Raw genomic sequence first — 21,092 nt, forward strand, 5'->3', positions numbered from 1 at the left:
TCAAAATGATCCGGACAAACTGGAGGAACGGTCTGAAGTAAATAGGAGGAGATTCGATGAGGACAAATGCAAAGTCCTCCCCTTAGGAAGGATCAATCAGTTGCACGCACACAATGGGAAATGACGGCCTAGGAAGGAGTCCTGCGGAAAGGGACCTGGGGGTCAGAGTGGAGCAAGAGCTAAATATGGGTCAACAGTGTAACGCTGTCGCAAAAAGAGCGAACATCCTTCTGGGCTGGAGTAGCAGGAGTGTTGTAAGCGAGACACGAGAAGTAATTCTCCCGCTCTGCTCCGCGCTGACCAGGCCTCAGCTGGAGTTTTGTGTCGGGTTCTGGGCGCCACATTTCAGGAAGGATGTGGACAGATTGGAGAGAGGCCAGAGAAGAGCAACAAAAATGATGGAAGGTCTAGAAAACACGAGCTAGGAGGGAAGATTGAGAACCTGGGTTTGTTTAGTCTGGAGAGGAGACGAGCTGAGAACGGTTTTCAAGTAGGTAAAGGCTGTTAGGAGGAGGAGGGAGGTAAATTGTTCTCGTTAACCTCCGAGGACAGGCCAAGAAGCACTGGGCTTAAACTGCAGCCAGGGCGGTTTCGTTGGACGTTGGGAAACGCTCCCTGGCTGTCCGGGTGGTGAAGCCCTGGAATAAATTGCCGGGGGCTGGGGGGTTTGTGAGAGCAGGTTGGACAAACCCCTGTGGGGGGTGGTCTCGATATCCTGAGTCCTGCCACCCGTGCAGGGGACGGGACTAGGGACCTCGCGAGGTGCCTTCCAGGCCTACGATTCTCCGATTCTACCGTAGAGGACCGGTCTTGACCATTCATGGTCCTCCCAGCCTCTAATCTCCTCTCACCCAACCATCCTAGACAGCCAGTCCTGGCCATTCCTGGTGCTGGGCCGGTCTAAACTCCTCTCAATCCAAGCTGGAGGCAGAGGACTCTTGGCTCACTGTCTCCTGGTGCTCCCAACCCACTCCTTGCTTTCTAAGGAAGCTAAATTTAGTCCTTGGCAAATAACCATCTTCTTGCCTTACCCAACCCAATGAGTCACATCCTCTGAGAAATCCGGGCTGGTATTTTAAGAGGGCCCGGGCCACGGGTTGGGTGTGCTAGGGAAGGAGTGGGGCCAAGTGGTTAATGCACGGGAGCTCAGACTCAGGGTTTCTCTCCCCGGCTTGGAAGGGGATATGGGGCTGGTGGATCAGAGCCAGGACTCCTGGGTTCTCTCCCCAGCTCCAAGAGGGGAGTGGGGTCTAGTGGGTTAGAGCAGGGGGGGCTGGGAGCCAGGACTCCTGGGTTCTATTGTACCTACCCAGCGGAAGGCCCTGGGTTATTTTGGGTCTTGAGGCTACATATTTCCTTCTGCTTTTGCTTTAGTGGCTGACATGTGTCAAGAGAAGTTGTGTCCCCCAAACGCACCTGCCCCCATCACATCCGCCCCCATCCCCCACCCCCAAACCACCCCCTTTTGTTCCCCCAATAGAGGGTGTGGGAAGGGGGAGTTGGGGAAGGCAGAGCTGGGCTAGCAGGGGGCTGCTGATCGGGAGTGAGGGGCCCCAGGCACTGGGGAAGCCCGGAGTCGCTATGTGGCATCTCCCGGGGAACCCCCCTCCCCGATCCCGGCCGCCCCCACAGGCCTCTCCCCCCCCGGCCTGAGCATCCAGAGATTTGTCTCATCTGCACCTCGGGAATCTCCAGCCAGGCTCTGCTAAGCTGGGCGGGGGAGGGAGTTTGGGGGGTTGAAATCAAGTGGGTGGGGCGCAGGGGGAGGGGATTGGGGGGAGCCGAGGGAGGGGAGCTGGGGGGGGTCCATGTTTTTGGCCCTGGCCTCCCAGTGTCCTGCGGGAGGGGGGTCTCTCATAGATGGCTCCCCCCGGAAAGAGGGGGAGGCAGGGAGGTGGGGAGGTGCCCCGGTGGGGACGGGGCATGGGGCTTGTATGGGGTTGGGGCAGTGGCGGGAGGTGGGGGCAAAGCTGTGGGGGGTGGGGCAGGCGAGCGAGGCTGGGGGGGCACACTGGCGGGGGGGGGGCCCGATCTGCTCCCGCTGTGGTGGGGGCGGGGCGCTGTTGGACTCTGAGTCCGTCTCTGTCTATCCCGGGACACGACATCGCTGGGGGGTGGGAGGGTGAATCTCGACTGCGGCTCCGATTCCCGCCCCCACCTTGGGGCACAAGGACCTGGGACGTCCCGCCGCCCACCCCGTCAGCCGGCGGGGCGGCCCCCACCCCCACCCATCCAGCTGGGAGTGCCCCCCCCCCGGGTGCCTGAAGCCAGGGGAAACCCCTCCAATAACAACGCGTATCCCAGAGAGACCCTACGATAACAAACCGCCTCCCTAGACACCTCGCCAGAGCAAGCCAGCCTGAGCGGCCCCCTGAGAGACCCTACAATAACAATCCCCCAACGGAAACAACAGCGGGAAGAAACTCAGGCTCTGGGCAGGCCAGGCCAGGGTTTCCCCAGTTCCGGCCACGTGGGTGTCTGTCCGTCTGTCCCAGCTCTCTGGTGTCCCTCACTCCCAACCCGCAGCCCCCTGCCAGCCCAGCCCTGCCCCCCACCCAGCCCTGCCGGTGCCCCTCACTCCCGACCCGCAGCCCCCTGCCAGCCCAGCCCTGGGCTCTCCCCCCCGAGCCCTGCCGGTGCCCCTCACTCCCGACCCGCAGCCCCCTGCCAGCCTGGCCCTGGGCCCCCCCACCCAGCTCTGCCGGTGCCCCTCACTCCCGACTCGCAGCCCCCTGCCAGCCTAGCCCTGGGCCCCCCGAGCCCTGCCGGTGCCCCTCACTCCCGACCCGCAGCCCCCTGCCAGCCCAGCCCTGGGCCCCCCCAGCCCTGCCGGTGTCCCTCACTCCCGACCCGCAGCCCCCTGCCAGCCCAGCCCTGGGCCCCCCCAGCCCTGCCGGTGCCCCTCACTCCCGACCCGCAGCCCCCTGCCAGCCCAGCCCTGGGCCCCCCCAGCCCTGCCGGTGCCCCTCACTCCCGACCCGCAGCCCCCTGCCAGCCCAGCCCTGGGCCCCTCCCCCCAGCTCTGCTGGTGCCCCTCACTCCCGACCCGCAGCCCCTGCCAGCCCAGCCCGGGGCTCCCCCACACCCACGCTTCCACCTCGGCACCAAAACTGAAACCCACAGTTTGGTAACATCGGCTTCTCCACACATATTTGCGGAAATCTCCAAGCTGAGCAATGCAATGAGTAGCACAACCCCAGGGCAGAGCTCTGAGTAGGGGAGGGGCCCAGGGCTGGGCTGGCAGGGGCTGCGGGTCGGGAGCGAGGGGCACCGGCAGGGTGGGGGGGCAGGGCTGGGCTGGCAGGGGCTGCGGGTCGGGAGTGAGGGGCACCGGCAGAGCTGGGGGGGCCCAGGGCTGGGCTGGCAGGGGGCTGCAGGTCAGGAGTGAGGGGCACCGGCAGAGCTGGGGGGGCCCAGGGCTGGGCTGGCAGGGGGCTGCGGGTCGGGAGTGAGGGGCACCGGCAGGGCTGGGGGGGCCCAGGGCTGGGCTGGCAGGGGGCTGCGGGTCGGGAGTGAGGGGCACCGGCAGGGCTGTGGGGGGCAGGGCTGGGCTGGCAGGGGGCTGCGGGTCGGGAGTGAGGGGCACCGGCAGGGCTGGGGGGCCCAGGGCTGGGCTGGCAGGGGGCTGCAGGTCAGGAGTGAGGGGCACCGGCAGGGCTCGGGGGGCCCAGGGCTAGGCTGGCAGGGGGCTGCGAGTCGGGAGTGAGGGGCACCGGCAGAGCTGGGTGGGGGGGGCCCAGGGCCAGGCTGGCAGGGGGCTGCGGGTCGGGAGTGAGGGGCACCGGCAGGGCTGGGGGGGCAGGGCAGGCTGGCAGGGGGCTGCGGGTCGGGAGTGAGGGGCACCGGCAGAGGGCAGGGCTCTGCCAGCCGGTGCATTTCTCTCTTGGCAGAGGCCCCGGCCCCCCTGCACACCCCGGGCCACTCCCGGCTTTCGGCCCCTGGAGGTGGAGGTTCCTCTCGGGGCTTCCCCCGGCTCATGGAAACTGCTCAGCAACTTATTTCCCCCCCCCCCCCCCCAGGGCGCTCGCAGCACTGAAAGTGGGTCAGTTCCGCTTTCCTCTCGCTGCGCCACGGCGCCCGCTGCTCCCCCCGCCCGAGACCTGGGCACAGGGACCGCCCCCCCCGTAAGCACTAGCCCCCACCTCCTGCCAGAGAACCCAGGAGTCCGGGCTCCCAGCTCCCCCTGCTCTAACCCACCAGCCCCCACTCCCCTCCCAGAGCCAGGGAGAGAACCCAGGAGTCCTGGCTCCCAGCCCCCCTGTTCTAACCCACCAGCCCCCACTCCCCTCCCAGAGCCAGGGAGAGAACCCAGGAGTCCTGGCTCCCAGCCCCCCTGTTCTAACCCACCAGCCCCCACTCCCCTCCCAGAGCCAGGGAGAGAACCCAGGAGTCCTGGCTCCCAGCCCCCCTGCTCTAACCCACCAGCCCCCACTCCCCTCCCAGAGCCAGGGAGAGAACCCAGGAGTCCTGGCTCCCAGCCCCCCTGCTCTAACCCACCAGCCCCCACTCCCCTCCCAGAGCCAGGGAGAGAACCCAGGAGTCCTGGCTCCCAGCCCCCCTGCTCTGATCACTAGCCTCCACTCCCCTCCCAGAGCCAGGGAGAGAACCCAGGAGTCCTGGCTCCCAGCCCCCACCCTGCTCTAACCTGGCCTTGAAAGTGGGTCAGGGCCTGTGGGTTGCTGCTGGGAAGCCCAGAGGATGTGACCCCCAGCCCGGGTTCAGCCTTCGTCACTTTGGCCTCCTCACCCCCACCCATGTCCGGTGCGCTCTGGGCGGGGAATGGGGGCTGAATTCCCGGAGGGACCCAGCTCCCTGCCTGCGTCATGGCTCCTTGCACGCCGTGGGGCTGGAAACCTGGGGCTTCCCCCCGCACGCACGCTGCCCTGGGGCCGGATGGGAGCTGGCGCCCCCAAGAGGGGACAGGCCCCTGCCCCATTCCCTGCCCGCCTGCTCCAGCCAGTCCCAGCTCCAGAGCAGGATCGGGGCCGGTGCCCCAAAGAAAAGCGGAGTCACGTCTCCGGGCTGAGTCCGCCCTATTCCCCGCGGCACCCTGCCCCCGCTCCGGGCGGCGCTAGCCCCAGGGCGGGGGGTGCTAGCCACACGCCCCAGAATAGCAGCCGCGGGTGGAAGCGAGGGCAGCGTTTCTGTTCCACCCGCCCGGCTGCTGCGCTCAGGGAGTTTTCCTACCGGGGTGTGTGTGAAATAGAACCCAGAAGTCCTGACACACGTATACCCCCGCTGTAACCACTAGGCCTGGTTCCCCTCCCAGAGCTGGGGAGAACCCAGGAGTCCTGGCTCCCAGCTCTAACCACGAGGCCCCACTCCCTTTCCAGAGCCGGGGAGAACCCAGGAGTCCTGGCTCCCAGCTCTAACCACGAGGCCCCACTCCCTTTCCAGAGCCGGGGAGAACCCAGGAGTCCTGGCTCCCAGCTCTAACCACGAGGCCCCACTCCCTTTCCAGAGCCGGGGAGAACCCAGGAGTCCTGGCTCCCAGCTCTAACCACGAGGCCCCACTCCCTTTCCAGAGCCGGGGAGAGAACCCAGGAGTCCTGGCTCCCAGCCCCCCACCCCCTTTCACCCACTCCCAGGCTCGGTGTACCGTGTCACCCATTGTCACTGTGTCTTGTTGTGTTGTGGGTGGTTGGGTTGGGTGGTTGCTCTTCGTTGTGTAAAGCACAGTTGTGTTGCTCTCTTGTCTGTCCCGTCTCAGGGCAATGTCGCGTTGTGTGTTTTGCGTTGTGGGTGGCTGTGTGGGTTACTGCGAGGATTGATAGCCATTGCCCTCTTCCACCGGTTGTCATTGTGTTGCATTGTGTTGATATATGGCGTGCGTGGTATCGATGTGTGACACTGTGTCTTGTTGTGCGGTGGGTGATTGTGTTGGGCGCCTGTCACTTGCTGGGAAGCAGGGTTGTGTTGCACCGTGTTTGTGCGTTTGTCGTGTTGCCCCGTGCGGGGCTGTGTGGGAGGCCGGCGCTGGTGGCTGGAAGCAGGGGTGTGTTACTCCGTGTTTGTGCGTTTGCCATGTTGCCCCGTGTGGGGCTGTGCCGGGAGGCCGGCGCTGGTGGCTGGAAGCAGGGTTGTGTTACACCGTGTTTGTGTGTTTGTCGTGTTGCCCCGTGCGGGGCTGTGCTGGAGGCCGGAGCTGGTGGCTGGAAGCAGGGTGTGTTACTCCGTGTTTGTGCGTTTGTCGTGTTGCCCTGTGTGGGGCTGTGCTGGGAGGCCGGTGCTGGTGGCTGGAAGCAGGGGTGTGTTACTCCGTGTTTGTGCGTTTGTCGTGTTGCCCCGTGCGGGGCTGTGTGGGAGGCCGGCGCTGGTGGCTGGAAGCAGGGGTGTGTTACTCCGTGTTTGTGCGTTTGTCGTGTTGCCCCGTGCGGGGCTGTGTGGGAGGCCGGCGCTGGTGGCTGGAAGCAGGGGTGTGTTACTCCGTGTTTGTGCGTTTGTCGTGTTGCCCTGTGCGGGGCTGTGCTGGGAGGCCGGGGCTGGTGGCTGGAAGCAGGGGTTGTGTTACACCGTGTTTGTGTGTTTGTCGTGTTGCCCCGTGCGGGGCTGTGCTGGGAGGCCGGGGCTGGTGGCTGGAAGCAGGGGTTGTGTTACACCGTGTTTGTGCGTTTGTCGTGTTGCCCCGTGTGGGGCTGTGTGGGAGGCCGGGGCTGGTGGCTGGAAGCAGGGGTGTGTTATCCGTGTTTGTGCGTTTGTCGTGTTGACCCGTGCGGGGCTGTGCTGGGAGGCCGGGGCTGGTGGCTGGGAAGCAGGGGTGTGTTACTCCGTGGTTTGTCCCCGTCTCGGCGTTGTCGCCTTGCGAGGGCTGACAGGCGTTGCCCTGCCCCACCGGCTGTGACCCCCTTGGGTTGACGTGGGGCCTTTTCTGCGGGGCGGCGTTGTGGGTCGGGCTGGTGCGTTCGTGCGGCATCGCGGCTCGTTGCAGCTCAGAGCCGGTCACGGTGCGGCGCACGGAATTCTGGGCCGGTGGTTCGCACGGGGGGTTCGCACGGGGTCCTTGCAATGCATTCTGGGGCATTTTGCCACAGTGGGGTCACATGCTGGGATCGGCAGGTGGGGACGACCCAGCCGCAAAGCAGGAGAACCCCCCAAGGAGGGGACTCTTAAAACCCAGGACTCCTGGGTTCTCTCCCCTGCTCTGGGAGGGGAGTGGGGCCTGGTGGTTAGAGCGGCGGGGGCTGGGAGCCAGGACTCCTGGGTTCTCTCCCCAGCTCTGGGAGGGGAATGGGGCCTGGTGGTTAGAGCACGGGGGGCTGGGAGCCAGGACTCCTGGGTTCTCTCCCCTGCTCTGGGAGGGGAGTGGGGCCTGGTGGGTTAGAGCCGCGGGACTGGGAGCCAGGACTCCTGGGTTCTCTCCCCAGCCCTGGGAGGGGAGTGGGGCCTCGTGGTTAGAGCAGGGGGGCCTGGGAGCCAGGACTCCTGGGTTCTCTCCCCAGCTCTGGGAGGGGAGTGGGGTCTGGTGGGTTAGAGCCGGGGGGCTGGGAGCCAGGACTCCTGGGTTCTCCCTGGCTCTGGGAGGGGAGCGGGAGCTGGTGGGTTAGAGCAGGGGGCCTGGGAGCCAGGACTCCTGGGTTCTCCCCGGCTCTGGGAGGGGACCAAGGCCTAGTGGTTACAGCGTGTGTCAGGACTCCTGGGTTCTATTTCACGCACACCCCGGTAGGAAAACTCCCTGAGCGCAGCAGCCGGGCGGGTGGAACAGAAACACTGCCTCGCTTCCACCCGCGGCCGCTGTTCCGGGGCGTGTGGCTAGCACCCCCCGCCCTGGGGCTAGCGCCGCCCGGGGCAGGGGCAGGGCGCCGCGGGGAATGGGGCGGACTCCGTCGGGAAACCTTCGGGATCCCGGCCCCAGGGCGGGGAGTGGCCGGGGCCGGGGGCGGGGGAATGGGGCCTGTCCCCTCTCGGGGGCGCCGGCTCCCACCGGCCCCAGGGCGGGGACTGGCTGGCTCGGGGGGCAGGGAACGGGGCAGGGGCCTGTCCCCTCTCGGGGGGGCCGAGCTGTGGGGCCCGGCTGGCTCAGAGACCAGGCCCCGTGTGTCAGCTGCTCCCCGCTGGCTGGTGGCCAGTTTATCTCCTCGGTGGTTTTTATTTTTCTCTCTAACCTGCCGGCTCCGAAACTGATGAACTGAGGCGTCTCTACCACTTCCTCTGCCATGCACGCGCCCCGAAATCCCCGGCGCCTCGGGGCGCCCCGGCCCGGCTGCGGCCCGGCTCCCCCCCCGGACATGGTACCTAGAAGCAATCTCGACCTCACCTCCTTTTCACACCCCACGGCCGGGGGAGTGGGCCGGGGGGCCCTGGGGGAAGGGCTGCGGTTATGCGCCTCTTGCTCCCGGATTCACTCAGGTTTCTGGGTAAGCGGGGAGGGGGAATTCACAATCCTAAAAGCTTCTCCGAATGGCCCTGTCCCCCCCCCCCCCCAAAATGAGCCGCTGTTTAGAGGTGAACGGCTGGCGGGGGTGGGTTATACGGGGACCCCTCGGCCGGCCCTGAGATGCAGCTGGCTCTGGGGTTGGGCACGGGGGCTGGTTATACAAGGACCCCTTGCTCAGTATTGAGATGCAGCTGGCTCTGGGGTGGGGCACGGGGACAAGTTATACAGGGACCCCTCGGCCGGCCCTGAGGTGCAGCCGGCTCTGGGCTGGGCTGCGGGGGCGAGTTATACGGGGACCCCTCGGCCGGCCCTGAGATGCAGCCGGCTCTGGGCTGGGCTGCGGGGACGAGTTATACGGGGACCCCTCGGCCGGCCCAGAGATGCAGCTGGCTCTGGGGTGGACAGCGGGGACAAGTTATACAGGGACCCCTCGGCCGGCCCTGAGATGCAGCCAGCTCTGGGGTGGGGCACGGGGGCTGGTTTGCTGCACAATATAAAGAGCTGGGGACAGAAAGCGAAGTGGGAATCTTGGCTCCGGTATTTTAGGAAGGTAAAGATTTGGGCCAGCCCTGACTGCCTGGGGAGAGCCCCCTGGTGCCCCCGACCCCCGTCCCCCTCAGCACAGGCCCCTAGCACCCCGCTCGGTGCAGATCCCCCCAGCAGGGGGCAGCGCAGGGCTGAGCCCCACACCGGAGCAGGAAGCAGAGGCAGAGCGAGATTCAGCCCACTTGGCTGCTCGATTCCTCCATTCTCCCACACCCCGGGACCGGGGGGGCCTCAGAAACTGGGTCAGGGCCGGGGCGGGGGAGACTTTGCCCCAGCGCCTGGTGACTCAAAGGGAGCCGAGTTCAGGTGAAAACCCCTTTCGCTGCAGTGACATAACTCACGGCTTTCTGTTTCCAGGCAGGTGAACCCAGGCATCCGGGCCTGCTCTAACCATGAAGCCGCACTCCCCTGCCAGAGCTGGGGAGGGATCCCAGGAGTCCTGGCTCCCAGCCACCCCTGCTCTAACCAAGAGGGCCCATGTGGGGCTATGGGTCAGGAGTGAGGGGCACCCGCAGAGCTCGGGGGGACCCCAGGGCTGGGCTGGCAGGGGGCTGTGGGTCGGGAGTGAGGGGCACCGGCAGGGCTGGGGGGCCCCAGGGCCGGGCTGGCAGGGGGCTGCGGGTCGGGAGTGAGGGGCACCGGCAGAGTCGGGGGAGCCCAGGGCTGGGCTAGCAGGGGCTGCGGGTCGGGAGTGAGGGGCACCGGCAGGGCTGGGGGGAGCCCAGGGCCGGGCCGGCAGGGGGCTGCGGGTCGGGAGTGAGGGGCACCGGCAGAGTCGGGGGAGCCCAGGGCTGGGCTAGCAGGGGCTGCGGGTCGGGAGTGAGGGGCACCGGCAGGGCTGGGGGGGCCCAGGGCCGGGCTGGCAGGGGGCTGCGGGTTGGGAGTGAGGGGCACCGGCAGAGTGGGGGGAGCCCAGGGCTGGGCTAGCAGGGGCTGCGGGTCGGGAGTGAGGGGCACCAGCAGGGCTGTGGGGGGCAGGGCCAGGCTGGCAGGGGGCTGTGGGTCGGGAGTGAGGGGCACCGGCAGGGCTGGGGGGCCCCAGGGCTGGGCTGGCAGGGGGCTGCGGGTCAGGAGTGAGGGGCACCGGCAGAGCTGGGGGAGCCCAGGGCTGGGCTGGCAGGGGGCTGTGGGTCGGGAGTGAGGGGCACCGGCAGGGCTGGGGGGCCCCAGGGCTGGGCTGGCAGGGGGCTGTGGGTCGGGAGTGAGGGGCACCGGCAGGGCTGGGGGGCCCCAGGGCCGGGCTGGCAGGGGGCTGCGGGTTGGGAGTGAGGGGCACCGGCAGAGTGGGGGGAGCCCAGGGCTGGGCTAGCAGGGGCTGCAGGTTGGGAGTGAGGGGCACCGGCAGGGCTGGGGGGGCCCAGGGCTGGGCTGGCAGGGGGCTGCGGGTCGGGAGTGAGGGGCACTGGCAGAGTTATACGCTGGCGCCATCTGCTGGCTCACGGCCCCATTGTCCCGAATGGCGTGATTGGTCCCTGGCGCCCCCTGGTGGCTCTGAGCAGAAAGGATCCCCACAAACCATCCATCTGCCCCATGGCCCCCCACCATCCCCAGCAGCTGGGCAGGGGCCGGATGTGCTCAGGAGCTGCCGGGGTCTGGAGTCCAGCATCCCCCCAGCACCTGACCCTGGACTCAGAGCTGGACGCCAGGCCAGGCAGGCGGGTCCGTGGGTGGCTGGGTCTTGGCTGTACAGCTCCGAGCGCAGGGACAGGGACTCCAAGCCCGTCTCCGTCAGCCCCATCATGCTGGCTCTGCATCTCGTCGCTCGGCCCCGGGCAAGGTCACCTGCATTCACTCCCCCCACCCCGTCCTGCCCCCCTCCCCTGGGTCACCAGCCCAATGCCCCCCTTGTCCCGGCTTGCTCCTCCCCCGCCCCTGCTAGCCCAGCCCTGGGCTCCCCCCATCCCTATTGGTGCCCCTCACTCCCAACCCGCAGCCCCCTGCCAGCCCAGCCCTCGGCTCCCCTACACACCGTTCTCCATCTGTCCGGCCAGGGCAGGTGAGGCTCTGGGTGGGTTTCCCTGGCCCAGGGGTGGCTGGTCTGCACCAGAGACGAGTCTCACACTGGGCCCAGAGACCGCGATGTATTTCTGTAGCGACGCCAGCTAATTAACAGGCCCCGGAATGGGGTCTAATTAGCGCCGGCACTAATCACATTTTATTCATGAAAGACAATAATTAATCCTATAAAACAGGGATTGAATTCTCATTTGTCAATGGGATTTCCAATGTATAGTGGGGCTCAGCATGGGGGTTTCCCCTGGCAGTCAGGGCTGGCCCCATTGCCCCAGAGCAGCGCTAAGGGGCTGTGCTGTAGAGGGCAGGGTGGGGGCAGCAGGGGCCCCTCCCCTTGTTATGCTTATAAGAAGTACACAGGATTTTTTCAGGGGAAAAGGCAAAACGCTGCGTTTATTGAATATACAACAATTAGCATATGCATTCAATCACACACCACACACACGCTGTCCCGCCAGTCAATGTTATAGTTACCAGTCCAGTGTCTGGATCAATCGAGTGGCCAGCTCGGTTGATCATGGGTAGGGAGGAGCCGGGTTCCGTCGGTCGAGACACGATGCTCTGGGAAGTCTTGGCAGGACGAACCCAACGTTTCATGGCCAGGCCCCCTGTTTATATAGTGATTTTTTTTTAATGGGACCAATGAGTTTTGCACCGTGATGTTGTAACCAATTGTCGTTTGATGAGTGCTTGTTTTCTTAAATTGTCCTTCTCATCCTTTATCTTGTTCTTTCATCAAGTCTCTCAGGGAGGTACCCCCGGCTGGTTTTGATCACAGCTCTCTTGTCCCCATTAATAGGTGCCTGTCTCAGCTTTAGAGTCGTTAATTTGCTCTTCTTTGATGTTTCAATGGGGGCGAGTTACAGCCTCCTGGAGCCCTTGCGTCTGTCTCCGGTTCCTACCTAGAGCATCTGGTTCGGCGATGGCCTTCACATGGATCTCTGAACCCACATTCCTCATTCACACACGACACAGAATTGATTTACACAGAGCAATTTTGAACAGGAACATCAAGTTGCAATGCAGAAGAAAAACAATCCTGGCATTCTTTTACTTATTTTAAAATGCTAAGCCAGGGGTCGGCAACCTTTCAGAAGTGGTTATTCGCTCTCATTTAAGGTTTCGCGTGCCAGAATTACATTTTAACGGTTTCAGAAGGTCTCTTTCTATAAGTCTATAATATATAACTAAACTAGTGTTGTATGTAAAGTAAATAAGATTAAAATGTTTAAGAAGCTTCATTTAAAATTAAATTACAATGCAGAGCCCCCCGGACCGGTGGCCAGGACCCGGGCAGTGTGAGTGCCGCTGAAAATCCGCGTGCCATAGGTTGCCTACCCCCGTGCTAAACCCACAACAAAGTGGTGACCCTCAAAGGTCTGCAACTGCCTTGAAATCAGCTCAGATACAGAATTATACAAAACACAAACATAAACTCCTGCTACTGCATATCCCCCTTTTGACCCTTCAAGAACAATTCTCGAGTGGGTGATATTTTATACAACTCTTTCAGAGCCGTATTCTGAGAGGCCATTGGAGGTTGTGGTTGTAATTTAACAAACATTCTTTTTGTCCAACAGCACGTACACCACGTTCCTAGCCGGCGGACACAGGACACTCTTAACACAACTAGTAACAGGCGACCCATAATAGACAACGTGCCCTCAGAGGCCTGTAAAAACGTCGTACCAGGGACAGGCCGTCAGACCTTTTTCAGACCTAGCAGTTTTTAGCGTGTCTCCATGGGCATGTAATATTGGAACGACCCGCACCCCTATATCCCTCTGTGTCTCTTGTAGAGACTAGTCACCTTGGTTTCGGACGACAGTTAGATCATGCCAATCGAGACTCAGAGCAATTAACTGGGGTGGCGGTTATCGTGCTCCGTGCTTCTTCCATCTTTGGGAAGCAGTACATGTGATGGCTAGTACACGATACACGGGCATTCCGGCTGCAGGCATCCGCTGGGGCTTGGCTGACACGTGCATCCTCCCAAAATACTGGTTTCCGGCTTGTAACACATACACATTGTTCATTGTACAAAACACGCGATACATTTTTTAGTTTATTTTACACACATGATTCCAAGAAGGTATTTTTGCTACACGGTTTTGTGGTGCCAGGGAGGGACAAGCACCCCCATTTCTGAGGGTTTGACTCCGTACACCCAAGGGAGAGGGTTTTTTTTAAGCCCACTGACCCATAACCCAGGGTAGCCAAAAGGATCCCATGGTCAATTTTGGGAGCGGGCTCACTTTTAATATTTTTGGTTTTATAGACTGTTGGTGAGCAATTTTAACAATTATTTTACCTAATAACAAATTAGGCTTAACCATGCTCAAAACCTATTGCATCCATTTATAGTTGTACGTGTTAAACAAGGACGTTTTTGTTGTTTTAAAAGATGCCTTAATACCCGAACATTCCCAGATACCACCCCAAACAGTTCGTGTTCCAGTGATGCTAAACTAAGAATTTGCATCTCAGTGCATCCCATGGCCACGGCAGTTTTGTTTCCTAAGTACCTGCGGGCTTGCGAATGAGACTATTTTGCAGTTGTGGCGAGAAACGTAATTTATTTTTAATTACCTCCAGGTGTATAGTATTTATAATCCCTGCTTTAAAACCAATTCCTCCTCATATGGTGCCTGCTACATGAGGATGTTTCCCTGTTAACAGACTGGCATTTTTTGACTTCCGCCCTTTTGCAACATTGTTTTTTGTAAATACAGTTAAAATGCTTATTAATTTGTTTTTGCCTAATGCAGTAGGTTGCTTTTTGGAACACAATATACAACAATGCTAGCAACAAGACAAACACCACAAGACAAAACACCAAACACAATTTTTGTCACAACAGTAGATCCCTGGTATGCTGAGTTACTTTTACCAGCTTTTTCTGATTTTCTGAAAGACAAAAAGAACATGTTTCTACCCCTTTTGGGGTGGCAGATTTTTGCTTAAAATATCCCTTTCTTTTACAAATACCCTTGCTGACTGCAGGCAAAACAGAGGAATTACCCCCATACTTTCCTATGTTTTTGAGGCCAGGTTTCAAGGGCTCCCACCTTTTAAGGATTATGGGGAAATTATCCCACTGTTCAGTTATTAAATTCATGAGGTGGGGTACTTCGGGTTTTTTTGTTATACAGCAGACCAAGTTTGTAATGTTGTTTGTTTGTTTTTAAAGTTTATTCACAGGTAATAGCTGAGAAGCATCATTACCATATGACCTTAAAGGGTTTTTGTTTGTTTTTAATTATACACTTTACATTGTTACTGGGGTATTTATTAACATTAAATTTATCTTAATATTTAAGAGTAACAATAACATTAGCATTACATTTATTACAGGTATCTTGTTATACCGTGAATTATACCCTTGGGGTTTTGATGAATTAAAAGGTAGGGGTGTCATGCCTATAAGCAGACCCCTTTTGTACCTGTCTTCAGATTTCAGCAGTGCGTACTGCATTTTTCTACTTAGGGTTAACCTGTTCCTTTTTTAGTTTTAGGTTTGCCTTTCTTTTCCACCTTCCTCTGGAGGGTCATGATTTGAGCCTTTTGGTTTCAGGTAGTTCGTTTGCTGACCAGGTCTGTCCTTTATCTGCAGCTCCTTTGTGCTGCCATTTATGGGCAGTTCTTTTCTTTCTTTACTAGTTAGGTAATTTGCATTAACACAGACGCTTTCTGGCTTGCTTTTGGATCCAAAGCCATCAACAGCTCAGAGACTCTATCTTAAAAGGGACACAATTAACATCCACCAGAGTTCTGATTACTTTTCACTTTCAACTCCTGCTTCCAAAACACACAGCAATCTGAAAAAGAAAACAACCTCTGGTGGCTCCTTTTGGAGCCCTAATAGGATTGTAATTAAGTAGCATGTTTTATTTGCATTTCTTCTACCCCTTTTGCAATATACACTGCACACGTCCTGGGAAAATGCACCTTCCTTCCATAGTTTAACTTTGATAACATTATATTAGCCAGATCAATTTTTACATAAGTGGTAACGGTTTCTTTTGTGCTCAGAGTTTTTATGTACCGTTATCACAGAGACAGTCTGATTACCCAGAGCCACCTTACGGCTCCGTGTTTCTAATGTTGCTTCTTTGTGCACCTCACGCCTGCTGTTGCTCCAGAGGGGCGCTGTCTTTTTTAATTCTGTATTTTTTTACTCCAGCTCTGATCTGCTATTTTGTTACCAAAAACCAAATCCAGAATCTTTCCCCATTCTCCTGGTTTGACTGCCCAGCTGCAGCCATGACTTTGGTCTTTAAAAAGATATTGAACTTTACAAAGCATTGAGGTACCATAAGGGTTAAATGCTAAATACCCAAGGCAAACAACACTAGTGACCTGTGTCTGGCAAACAGTGTTGGTCAGTTTTGCAACTTTGAATGAAAGATTCAAATGGATTTTTAGTGGTATTATTTAAAAACCAAACCAAACCAATTCATCATAAACCTGCAAACCAGGAGTGTTGATTTAGGTCCTTAAAACCTCACATATTTACACAATATATTTACACACACTTTTTTTTTAACATCCCTTAGACTGCTTTAATTTTTACACAGCTGTACATAGATTACATTTGGGGGAGGTAAAGTGCCAATACAAACCCCTTATGTTCTTTTAGCAAATTTGACTAAATTGTTCATAGTCAAATGATTTCAATCAGATTGTCTCTTTGCCTGGCTTCTTTACAGACTTTCCTTTGGGAAAGGACCCATTTTCCCTTCAGAATGGCTGCAAAGAAAGCAAGAATTCTCTTCCTATAACACTTTTCCTTGTTAACATTTTAACAACCTTCAACTGCTTAATTCCCTCCAGCCTCTGCAGAGTTAACTTCTCACTCTCTTTCCTTCAGTCACTTGCTTGTCTCCCAGAATGACACCTCCATCAACTCAGATTTCACCATTCCCAGTGTTGTCCCAGGGATCTGGAACGTACTTACTGCTTCCCAAACTCCTGCCGCTACACCCCTCAGGGCTCCTAACCTGTTTTCCAGTCTCTTTATCTGTTGCCTGCCTGCTTGTCTGGGCCCGACCTACCTTCCTCGCTGAACCGTCCCTTCCCATAGTCACAGGCTTTGTCCCAAGGAGGGTGGGCTCCTCAACCCTCCTGCTCCCTTTTCTTAAACATTTTTCTTAAAATTGTGAAATCACAACAATATCCCACTCTCCTACGTCCTTCAGAGTGAGGACTTACAGAAATCTACTCCTTATTTGCCGACGCTTGTGCTGGGACTTACACAACACAAAAAGTCTATACCCACTAAAAACTCTGCCTGACAGAGCAGGAGGGGGGAGCACAAAGCCCCCTACCTTTTGGGCTCGATCCTGCTACGACCGAGGGTATATTCACCCGTACAATTTTTCCCCGACAGACAGGTAGGAGCAAGGACTCTGATCCTCCCGCTTATGGCCCGGCACCTCTATGACTGGGGGTGTATATAGCTAGACAGTTTGTATATATCTTATCTGTATCGTTTTCCCCAACAGACGGGTCGGAGCGAGGACTCGAGTCCTCCCCCTATTGCCCGGCACTTCTACGGCCGGGGTGTGCACACCTGAATGAGCGATCACTTGATACGGATGGCATGCCTTTCAGCAGTATTTAGCTGTATATTCAACAATCACAGCGCGTGTCTGCGTGTTATGCTTATGAGAAGCACAGGGGACCTTTTTCAGGGGAAAAGGCAACACGCCGCGTTTACTGAAGATACAACAATTTGCGTATGCATTCAATCACACGCACACACACGCACGCCGTCCCAACGTTTCAGGGCCAGGCCCCCTGTTTAAATAATGATTTTTTTTTTAATGGGACCAGTGAGTTTTGCACCGTGGTGTTGTAACCAATTGTCGTTTGACGAGTGCTTGTTTCTTAAATTGTCCTTCTCATCCTTTATCTTGTTCTCTCATCAAGTCTCTCGGGGAGTTACCCCCGGCTGGTTTTGGTCACAGTCTCTTGTCCCCATTGATAGGTGCCTGTCTCATCTTTAGAGTCATCAATCTGCCCTCCTCTGATGTTTCAATAGGGGCGTGGCGCAGCCTCCTGGCGCCCTTGCGTCTGTCTCCGGTTCTCCCCTCGTACATCTGGTTCAGCGATGGCCTTCACACGGATCTCTGAACCCACATTCCTCATTCACACACGACACAGAACTGGTTTACACAGAGCATTTTGAACAGGCACATCAAGTTGCTTCCCCTTCCCCTGCCAGGATGCTGCCCCCTTTGCTGCTCCTCCCCTGGGCATGGGGGGTCCTGGCTGGTAAGTGGGGACCCCCCCCCGCCGTTTTTGCTACCAGGGATGCGTGGGGATGGTGTAATACTAGAGCCAGGGTGGGGAAGTACCATGCTGGGCTAGTGACCCTTGCTGGGGGAGTAGGACGGGGGAGGCAGGTTAGGGATCAGCAGGGAGACCCCGTAGTGCAGGATTGTTTACGGGACAGAGACTCATTAATCTCTCTCCCCACCCGCTTTGTCCTCCGCTTGTTTCCTGCCCCCTGCCCCAGGCTCTCCTCCTCTCCCGCCAGCGTCTGTCACCCTGCGGCTGCTCCAAATCGACGTCTTCCACAACGCCAGCTCCGCGGCCATGGAGGGGATGGCCCTGCTGAGCGACCTGGAGACCCACTCCCTGGACTGCAGCCCCTGCCAGATCCGCTTCCTGCAGCCCTGGGCCCAGCAGGGCCTGACCCCGAAGCCGTGACAGGACCTGGAGCTGCCGATCCACGATTACCTGTTCAGCTTCATCCTTACAGCGAACACAGTAGCTCAGCAGCAGGGAACGGGCTGTGAGTATGGAGCGGGCTGAGGGGATCCCTCCCCGGACCCACCCGGGGTGCTGAGAACGGACACACTCACCACAGTCGCTGAGTGTGTCCTTGGGGGCAAGAAAGCCAGTCCCTGGCCCTTTGGCTGATTGGAGTCAGCAGCCCCCAGAGGGGAAACTCCCGTGTCCCATTCTCCACCCAGGTCTGGGGCCAGATTGTGGCCTGAACTTCCGAGAGGGAAAGGCCCCGCGTCCCACTCCCTGAGCCGAGGCTCCGGGTCTTTCCTGACAGGTACCCTGACCCTTTGAAAGCAGGCCATTTGGGCGGGGGTCTGTATCTCAGGAACCCCGTGACCAAGGGACCCCAAATTTGCATCACAAACTCTGCCGATGTAACGCAGCGATTTTCAAGCCAATCTGATTATGCACGTGAAAAATGAACTTTACACAGAAACCGCAACTTACCCTGAACTCCAGCCAGGGCCGCCCCACAATCCCGCTGCTGTCCTGTGGCCCAACATCCTCATGGCACCTGACATTATGCCTTTACTCCCCCCATCTCTCTACTTCTGCCCCCTCCTGGGACCTCCGGACGCCCCTCCTCATCCCCCTGCCCGTCCTGTTCCAGACCCCTCGTTACCCAGGGCTCCCTCGGCGGCGAGCTGCACCCCAACGGCACCTCGAGGGGATTCGATGACGCCGGAGCGAACGGCGAGGACTTCGTCAGCTTCGACGCGGACGCAGGCAGCTGGCTTGCCCGGCGGGGGGACAAGCTGGCGCTCTACGCCCGGGACCTTCTCAACCGGGATAAGGGCCCAGCCAGCAAGATTCAGTTTCTCCTGAGAACGTGGGTCAGTGAGCTCAAGAGCTTTGTCCAGCATGGGAAAGGGTCTCTGGAGAGGCAAGGGGAGGCTGGACACCACTCCCTGCCATGCAGCCACCTCTGGGGTGGGGTGTGTTTGCATTTTATACAGGGATCCCGCACCCAGTGCTCCTATGCAGCCATCTCTGGGGTTGGGAACGGGGGCAGCTTCTACAAAGATCCCTCACCTTGGACTGAGATGCAGCCTCTGGGGTGGGGCAGGGGGCTGTTTATCCAGGGACCCCTTGCCTGGTGTACAAATGCAGCTGGGGTGGAGCACAGTAGCCGTTCATAGCCGCACTGCACAGCCGTTTAGGACAGGAAGTGAAGGGGGATTCCCTCACCACTGGTAACTGCAGGGCCTGGCCAGGACAGTGGCCAACGCCTGACCCCGGGGGATGGAGCTGGGCTTGGCGAGTGAGTCCCTGAGGCTCAGACTGAATCGTCCCTCTCCCCCGCCCCGTCTCTCTCCCCCTGTCTCAGAGCGGCCGGTCGCCGTGGTGTTTGCCCGAGCGCCTCCCCCAGCCGGGACCCCTGCGCCGTTACTGCTGGTTTGCCGGGTCACCGGTTTCTACCCCCGGCCCGTCCGCGTGGCCTGGCTGCAGGACGGGGAGGAGGTGGCGCCAGGCGGGCGGCTGAGCTCCAGCGGGATCCTGCCCAACGCGGACCTCACCTACCAGCTGCGCAGCTCCCTGGCCGTGGAGCCGGGCGACGGGCACAGCTACGCCTGCCGGGTGGAGCACAGCAGCCTGGGGGGCCAGAGCCTGCCGATCCCCTGGGGTAGGGGCACGTCCCCGGGGTTGGGGGTGCGGTCATGGTCTCTGGGGCTTTTCCTGCACGTCCTGAGTGGGACGGGGGTGGGTCCAGGCAGCGGGATTGGGGCGCAGGGAAGCAGAGGGAGTGGGGGGATGGATTGGGGGAGCAGCATGGAGGAGCTGCAGGGAATGGGACAGGACTGGGATGGGGGGCAGGACTGAAGTGGGGGGAAGCTGAGTGGGTGGGAAGGTGGGGGGAGAAGGGGTGGGACTGCGGGAGAGGCTGAGGGAACAGGGCTGGGGGGCTGAGGGAAGTGGGTCGGGGTGAAGGGTGCAGGGGGGATTGCAGGGGAGGTGAGGGAAGAGGGTCAGCCTGGGGGGCTGAGGGCAGTGGGTCGGGGTGGGGGGAGCAGGGTGAATTGCGGGAGAGGTGGAGGGACAAGGGCCCATACTCCTGTCCCGGTTCCCAGCATGGCCCCCCGTTTTACAGGGCACAGCAGGTGCTGGGGCCCCGGCCTGGCCGTGGGCATCACCCTGGGGGTTCTGTCCGTAGCCGCCGTGGCCGTGGCGCTGTGGAGGAGCAGACGCAAGTGAGTCCTCTCCCTCTCGGGGGTGGGGGTGGGGCCGTTACACCCCCTAACCCTCCCCCCCGCTCTCTCCTTCCAGGGGCTACCAGGGCGTTAGACCAGGGGAGTTCAGGGCCTCAGGGGCGGCACCGGCCCGGGCGTGGGGATCGGCCCCTCTCCTGGGGACAGGGACCTCGGGGCTGGATCCGTGCCCGGCTCCAGAGCCGTGGGCCCCCTGAGGGCCGGTCTGGATCAACGCGCTGGGAGATCGGGGCCCTGGGTGGGGGGTGGGATTCTCCTCCCTCTGGGACGTTCAGGGGGCATTGGACACTTGGGGGCGCCGTGGGACCGCTGGGATCCGGGTCTCTTGTAAGGTGCCATTACAAAGTCTTCTGCAGTTTCCACGATATGCTATGCATCCGACGAAGTGAGCTGTAGCTCACGAAAGCTCATGCTCAAATAAACTGGTTAGTCTCTAAGGTGCCACAAGTACTCCTTTTCTTTTTACGAATACAGACTAACACGGCTGTTACTCTGAAACATTACGAAGCTTGTAACCGGCTGAGCGTGGGCCTCCCATTGGTATGACGCTGTCACCCCGTATCGAAACTAGGACTATGAAACATAACGCTGAGGCCTGTTGTCACGATGCAAAGCGTGGGCCATTACTGGGGGCTTGGCAGCTTGAGTCAGACGGGACTCTCAGCCAGCCGGGGAAACAGAAGGTTTATTAGACGACAGGGACGGGGTCTAACACAGAGCTTGTAGGTGCAGAGAACAGGACCCCTCAGCCGGGTCCATTTTGGGGGGCAGGGAGCCAGACAACCCCGTCTGCCCTTCACTCCATGTCCCCAGCCAGCCCCCAACTCAAACTCTCTCCAGCCCCCCAACCCCCTCCTCTGGGCTTTGTCCCTTTCCCGGGCCAGGAGGTCACCGGATTCCTTTGTTCTCCAACCCTTTAGCTCTCACCTTGCAGGGGGGAAGGGCCCAGGCCATCAGTGGCCAGGAAACAGGGTGTCGGCCATTGTCTGTGTCCAGACCCCTGCACACACCTGCCCTCTAGGGCTCTGCAACAATCATACACCCTTATCCCCCCACCTAGATACTTAAGAACTGCATAGGGGAAACTGAGGCACCCCCACACTATTCAGAGGAAACATTAAGAACAGTCCCACTTCCAACCGAGCAATCAGCTGAGC

General features: G+C 59.6%; 1 protein-coding gene across 1 annotated transcript; it reads left to right on the forward strand.

The window, feature by feature from the left end:
* Nucleotides 1-17,738: 17,738 nt before the first annotated feature.
* Nucleotides 17,739-19,921, forward strand: LOC102936552 (antigen-presenting glycoprotein CD1d-like). The gene is made up of 4 exons (XM_043527622.1): nt 17,739-17,779; nt 18,339-18,565; nt 19,056-19,352; nt 19,818-19,921. Exons 1-4 carry the CDS (start codon nt 17,739-17,741, stop codon nt 19,919-19,921), a joined length of 669 nt encoding a protein of 222 aa, XP_043383557.1.
* Nucleotides 19,922-21,092: the final 1,171 nt, after the last annotated feature.

Source organism: Chelonia mydas, chromosome 14 (genome assembly GCF_015237465.2).
Source record: "Chelonia mydas isolate rCheMyd1 chromosome 14, rCheMyd1.pri.v2, whole genome shotgun sequence".
Classification (NCBI taxonomy): Eukaryota; Metazoa; Chordata; order Testudines; family Cheloniidae; genus Chelonia; species Chelonia mydas.